The sequence below is a fragment of the Cloeon dipterum genome, chromosome 4, assembly GCF_949628265.1.
Source record: "Cloeon dipterum chromosome 4, ieCloDipt1.1, whole genome shotgun sequence".
In the NCBI taxonomy this organism is placed as follows: Eukaryota; Metazoa; Arthropoda; class Insecta; order Ephemeroptera; family Baetidae; genus Cloeon; species Cloeon dipterum.
The window spans coordinates 5,149,399-5,156,771 of NC_088789.1; the positions used below are offsets into that span (position 1 = coordinate 5,149,399).

Below are 7,373 nucleotides of genomic sequence, written 5' to 3' on the forward strand. Positions count from 1 at the left end.
AAAGCATGTAATAGAAATTGTAGACAAATAAACTAAGTTATCAATTGCATATTCGGTATTTTTGTTTTTAGCACTGCTGCTTTGAGACGACCTGTACAGGACCGAAACAGCGAGCTGTATAGTGCAAGAACGAAAGCGGCATTATTTTTTTTGCAATTAGTTCGATTTTAAGCCTTATTTGTTTGCCCCTGGGATTAGCTGTTGCAAAATCTCTTATATATTTATAAAAAATAAATTATGAAATTGGGTTTGCAGTATAGCTGGCTGAAACTGGTTGAGAAATGATAAGACAACGTGTTGGCAAAGAGGAAACTGTTTATGTGATTCGACTAAAACCTATGACGCAAATGACACAACGGAAACAAAGAGTGACTCAATGGTTGATGTCCATATTATATTTTCGCTTTTAGGAGGTTTCCGATTCAAAATATTTTTCTACTAAATTCAAAATATGCTCTCAATATATCTCAATGAACAGGAAATTAAGCTTTGTCTCGTCTATTCGCTATTCACAGAAAGCGCTTTAAAGTTAACTTTAGATTTTATTTTTTGTGAATATTTAGCCTGAAGAAAAACATTCAAATAATAGCTTTAAAAATATTAATCCAAGAGGTGATGGAATTTTCATGTTTTTTATTCCTGTTGCATTAAGGTTTCAGGAACTTATGTTGCAACAAATATAGAATGAAAAACGATCTGAAAAAATGACTAAAACCTTGCTAACAGCCAAAAGTCGTGTTTTTCTCTATTCGTGCCTAACGTTCGTTTTATATATTTGTCTCTAATTACACTCAGATAATAGGCAGTTTAAAATGATTAATCGCTGTAGCTCGTTGTCAGTTGGCCAATTAAAAGTCGGGCGCCTCTTTTCGAGAGACGTCCGTTGAGGATCACACGCCGCGGAATCTTCGCATGCATCATGCACTCTCGATTAGGTCTTAATTTATGCGTATATAATGTAGCATTATAAAATTCGCTTCTGCTCTCTGGAGCATGAGAGATAGAAAAAACACGAGACGCATGGCTGGCTTGTGAAATTAATTTGTCCAATTAAGTTGGATGTTTTGGTCCATCCAGCATTTGTGTGTGCATGGTTCACTGGTTCACGCAGTTGATTGCTTTGTGTGCAGCAAATGATCGTGCACGAGACATCAACACGATGCTTCACTTTGATATGAAGTTGTTTGAAATGTTGCCTTGTAAAAGTTCTGGAATAAGCAATAAAAAGTAGCATTTCCTAAGAAAAATAGTCCTGCGGAACGGATGATCGTATTTTGAAAGAAAAACCGATTGACTATCAAAATTTGAGAAGAAAATATCAACACAATATTTAGGATCTTATTTTAAAACGTGATAGTAAGAGTAATAGTGTTTGGATTTTTGGTTAGCACAGATAAGATTAAGTCTATAGTCTGGCTATTGAAATTTTAGAGGGAAATAAAATGTTGTTTGCGTTTACTTCAAAAGTTCAGGATTAACTGAACTTCCTTATCGATCGTAGACTATTTCCGACATAAACAACCCGCGTCATTTTGCAGCACATTTTCAGGTATATTCATGCAGGTGCGCAGGTGTGGAAAGATGTTCCTTCCCTTTTCCCACAGATATGTCAATGTACAGAACGGTGAGAAACCTAACTTTTGGCTTTATACCACCCTCCATAGAAATCACACCGCTTCTTCCTCACATTCAGCCGCCCGCACTTTTTTAGCCCATTGAAAAGGGTGACTGCCGGTAGAGTATTTTCCTATAAATATCACTATACATAAGGAGCTGCTCCATTCACACATTTCTCTGTCAGAGTTCACGGCCCACCTTTTTCATTTATTCCATAAAAAGTCTTTCATCCCATTCGATTTCTTTCTCTGGGAAGATACAGCTGTGATGCATCACACTACGGCTTAAATATTCCGCTGACTTCACACAAACACCATTCATCATACGTTGAGGCTTCTCTCTCTCCAACTTTGAGCTCTATAGGAGCATTATCAATTTTTTGGTTGCAAGAGAGATTGAAAGAGTGGATCCTCTCTCTATTTCTCCTCTCACTTAGAAACTGCGATTTATTGACCAATTAATTCAAATAAATGGTTTTATTCACGGGCTTGCGGCAGAAACTCATTTCTTTGACTGGTTGATGAAAACTTGAGATCTGCCTATGTGATTTGTTGTGTTTATTTGATCGGGCGTATCCGAATTTCTGTATTCGAATGCAAATTTTTGGGTATGTAAATTGAGAAATAAATAAAATGTATAAGTTATTGTTCAATTTGTGACGCACCAGCGCCTTTTGCTTGGATGACATCATGTTCCGTGTCAATTTGTTAAAATATGAAAATTAACCGTCCGATTTTGACAAGGCCAATGGGAGAAATTAGGCAAGGTATCAATTACTTGTTTTCTTTTCCTGACACGTAATCTGATGTCCTAAAATGATTAATTTTAATTCATTACAACTTTATTTTAATTTAATTTTACTAATTCCATTTGTTACAAATTTATTTTTGAGCAATATTAATTGGTGGCAATTTCCTATACACTCATGTGATTCACAGTATAGTCAAACAGACGAACGTAAAACATGCTGCCTTAAAAACTAATGTTGTAGTGTGGTCAGTTGAGGGAAGCAATATATTCCACTAATAAGCATTATAATTGAAAGGACATCCTCCACGCAGTTCCTGTCCTTTCATAGTGGTCACACAAAGAATTTTCCTCTCCATTGCGTGTTATCTAAGACGCTCGAGTAAATACTATTGAAATCAAGCACTGATTTTAACGAAAATGTCTCTTTTCACCAACCATCTGAAAATTTGGTCCGCTTTTCAAAGCACTCGTCTCATGTTATTGCTGCTGCTATCCAAAAGGGAATTTGTTTTGGTCATTGTGCGCTTAAAGAGCACGGACACACGAAAGAAACTTCCGTGCGGTGGTGAATGCCGCGTTCATGTGCGTAATTTGAGTAATCTTATTAGGGGCACATCGCTCGTGAAATCGAATTTCAAAAGGGTTGTTTCGCTTGTGGTCATGTGTCAAGTTTAACTGGCCAATATAGGGAGCCGGCACTTTTTCAGGAGTTTTTTCGACCTTGGCGGATGGCAAAGCGGCGTTTTTGACACACATCCATACACTTCACAGTTAAGGGATTAAGTTCTTACCCTAACTGGAGGAGGAGAAGTGCGCACAACATTCAACGCAGATCAGCGGCGCTCTCTTTGAAGTGCCCGCCGCCGCGCGCTCGCTCTCTCTGAATTTTCCGAGGTGGAATTTAAACTGCTAGAGCATGCAATTAGTCTTTTATGGGGAACACAATTGATGCATTTCTCTCTCTATATATATAATGCCAACGTGGCATGGATCATCTTTTGATATGCCCCGGCCTGAAACTGATCTTATCATAATTTACATCGGCGAACTAGCCTAGTTCGTTTAGCAGGAATTCGAGCGATGCGCGCAGAGGCCTGAACTAACAATCCATGCGAGTTGCATCGGTAAGGAATTTTCTTTTTTTCCTCTCGCACTGTCTTTGTGCGCTTCCTCTTGCGAAAATCGAATTCTTGGTGCTCAGAACACACATCGAGCTGTAATTAATTCGCGGAATCGTTTTTCCCGCGTCTGCTGCATCAACCGCACTGATGACCGCTCGCTCGACTGAAACAAAAGAGCAAAAACACACACGGGAGGATGTTCTCGGAGCGCACAGACGCTGAAGGAGTATGTCACGCGGAGGGCAAAAGTTGCCGATTTGTACATTTTTACAGACTGCTCACGACCTGCAGCTGAATTGAGTAAAATAAAACACACGCCCTTGGGGCCTCGCAAAAGGCAAAAAATATGTAATTTGTAGTGAAGGAAGCATATTCGCTGCAAATGGTAATGTTTACATATTGCAAATAAAACTCAATATTTTATTATATGCTAATATTTACACCGTAACTTGCATAATATTAAACATTTGGGAAATCCCCATTTCTCATTTCTGGAGCTATTATGTTTTCTATCACTTTTCTGGTGTCAGAATTGATTTTTTTGCTTTCCATGATCAATTTCGTCATTTCTTGGTGCTGGGCGAATATTTGTGTCACGATTCGTCTAAGGTAGTTTGTGCTATCAGGCAATTGGACTATAGATAAATCCTGGTCCTGAATTGCACACTGCAATCTTTGGGCAATTTTGGAATCCTTTTTCTCAGTTTGAAGCGACAAAATTTGCTGTTCCTTGGTGCTGTCAAACCTCTCTTGGATTTCCCTCAATGCTGTTTGGATTTCAATTATGTTTACTTCCAAGTTTTCAGCCTACACGCGTATATAATTTTGATATTAAAATACAGACATAAAAGACCAAACATTTTACCCTGTTGAAATATTCCTGCGATTCTTTGTGCCAATTTGAAAGAGTCTGAGCGAGGTCACTGGCAAACGGCAAAATTATAGAAACCATTAAATAATTTATCTCTTCGCACGCGCTGGAAACTCTTATCTTCTCCAATTTGAAATGCTCCTCTTCCTTGTAAGACAAAGTTTGATATAAATTGGATTCCAGCTTCTGCCAACTGTCTTTCAATCGCAGAGCCAATGTATTCATCGTGGCCACTCCTGTTGCTATAGATTGAAGCCAAGCAATTATTAATTAATTTTGGTGTGTTTAAAAATGTCTATACTTATTGAATTTTCCGGAATGTTCATATTTGGAATTGAATTCATCAGCTTCCTAATAGCTGAAGCCTGTTCTTCGAGTTCAATGTTCAGGTTTAATATGTCACTTTGAAGAACGTCCGTCTTTGCAGTGTCTTTGTTTTCGAAAAGTCTCTGAATCCTATTTGAAAAGCGGTAAAGGATGTTTAAATATATACTATTAATCTATACTTCATAATAATTTCGATTTGCTGTTTGGTACTGGTAGAGGATTGGAGTATTTGCTTTAGCAAAGAGTCCAATTTAGCAGCTTCTCTAGCAATGTGTTTGCGAAAATGATTAGCTGCTTTGTTTGTCATCCTTGCAGCAAGGGAGAAGTGATCAGCTTGTCGTTTCAAGTCATAGGCGAGAATTGCGCATTGCTTTGATTTGGAGCAGTCTCTTTGTCTGTCAAGTTTTTTTGTATTCATTGATGGAAACACCAAATCCTATAAATTTAAATTATATTTTAAGTTAAATTGTCAAGTAATTCATACATTGCCATCGTCACGCAGTTCTTGTATGTTATCTCCTCGACAAAACAAAAAGAATGGCTTTTTCTCCGTGGTTATCAGGGGCCGCTTATCTGATACAATGTTGACATTATCGTGGAGTAGTGTCTGTTGAGTTGCAGGAATTGATGTCATGTTTTCAATATTGGAGCTCAGCTTCTCAGCTGTCCAAACCTTTTCGTAATTGGTTGAATTATATAATTTTACTCTTAAAATAAATTTTTACCTCATCTTCGGGATACAGTCTTAGCATTTCAAACTCATGCACTCGCCAACACCAAATCATGTGCTGTTTTGCTTTGTTGATTTGCTCGATTGAAGCAAAAAATTCCTCAAAACTCCATGCTTTGGAAAGCGAAACTTCCATCAGTTTAGCAATGATAGGAGTGATTAGCTTCTTAAGGTCTCTGCTCAGTTGGCATTTGTCTGGAAGAGATGTTGAATAATTGAATGAATTGGAGTCTGCTGACTTTTGGCAGCCGGAAATCGCCCCTGTTGGTTTATTTTTTGTAATTAGATACAAGGCCTTTGTATCCTTTGGATCAATAAGCCTGAAAACAAAAACATTTTTTAAAATTGTAGCTGTTTAAGGTTTGAGGCAAACCTAAATGGCAAACACCCTGTAGCAACGGTGTAGATAATCACCCCAATAGACCATAGCTCCAATGTAACAGGAAACGGTTCTTTGGTCTCCTCATTCAGGTAACATCCATAAATCTTCGGATGGATATAATATGACGTTCCACAAATGCTATCGAAGCATTCATCATTGTTGATGCATTTTGCATGCCCAAAATCGATCAGTTTGTAGAGCACCGATCCATCGATTCCTTCGTACTTCATTATATTTCCCAGCTTTAAGTCTCTGTGAACGACGCCCTCCTCCTTCAGGTACTTGATGCCTGCTGCCACGTGTTCCAAAATCAGCAGAAAATCGTCCTCAGGCAGGCCATACGCATTTTCAGGCTCCTTGACAATGTTATGAAGAGAATTTCCAGTGCAAAGCTCCGTGACGAGGACAAACTTTTTTTCCTTCTGATCGTTCTCAATGGCCAGCAACTTGACCACATTCTCGTGATGGAGCTTCTGCAAAAGTTCTAGTTCACGTCTCCGCTCATCTTCAGGTCGTAGGTTACTTATCCTGTTGAATTTTTTCACGGCCACGGGCATGCCGTCTTTTTTCCTAAAGCCTTTGTACACGATGCCGAATGTCCCCTGGCCAAGCACGTCGTCTTCGCTCCACATGAAGTTTTCTGTCACCCACAAACTGGACCGAGACACCCTCGGCAAGGCCGATTTTAAATGGTACGATTCCATGTCGATGATGCTAAGGGACGATAGTTCACTGTCGAGAAAAGAAAAGTCCACTGAGTCACTCTTAGGTTCCATCGTACCAGAAATCGCTCCAGCGCCCTGCACAGCGGGTTATCTCTCGAAAATATCTAACTTATAATGATAAGACCTCGCTCGCATACAAGGCAATCTAATCGCTTTTACCACCACAAAAACATATTATTTGGCGTACTAGAAACTTGAAAATGATTACGACGCAATTAATGTGTTTTTGTTGTTTGTCTCTTTCTCTCTTAGTAAAAATATTTAAAATGTCTAAACAAAAGTGCTTCCCTATGATTGGCATGCTATCATTCCAATGATCATATTTTTTGAGTTCAAATCTTTTTTAAATATCAATGAATGCTTCTGTCAGCTCGATATTCACACCAAGTAGTGCCGAGTACATAATAAAGGGTTTTAAAAGATCGTATTTGCGGCCATACGAGACTGTTTGCTGAATCTGCATTCAAAATAAAAAATCAAATAGTAATTAAAATTTCATTAACTTGTTTTGTTTCTTAATTGCTGTGGCTTCTTTGCTTAAGCGCGCGAGACTTGAAAAACGTGAAGTGACACGGTCGGATGGTTGTAAATTAAATTTAGAACTATTTGCTTTCTCTCGTCTGGTTTAATAGCATATTTAACTCCACAGGTCTGAAGAGCTGGGTGTAAAGTTTATCAAAGGTTGCTTTTTTTAAAAATCTATTTTTCATTAGCTTCACTCATCACACTTAATTCTTAATTGGGAGAGTATTTTCATGAGAAATCCTCTTTATATAGGCCGTAGTGTCATTTTACTTTAAATTATGTCAGCAATAAGCGCAGACAATCGTTTTCAACAGTCTGTAATTCA

General features: G+C 38.3%; 1 protein-coding gene across 1 annotated transcript; it reads right to left on the reverse strand.

Moving 5' to 3' along the window:
* Positions 1–3,885: 3,885 nt before the first annotated feature.
* LOC135943890 (serine/threonine-protein kinase TBK1-like) lies at positions 3,886–6,603 on the reverse strand. The gene is made up of 7 exons (XM_065490558.1): positions 5,790–6,603; positions 5,412–5,736; positions 5,171–5,359; positions 4,866–5,122; positions 4,661–4,815; positions 4,354–4,601; positions 3,886–4,295 (listed from the first exon to the last, which is right to left on the reverse strand). Exons 1-7 carry the CDS (start codon positions 6,572–6,574, stop codon positions 3,948–3,950), a joined length of 2,307 nt encoding a protein of 768 aa, XP_065346630.1. The 5' UTR covers positions 6,575–6,603; the 3' UTR covers positions 3,886–3,947.
* Positions 6,604–7,373: the final 770 nt, after the last annotated feature.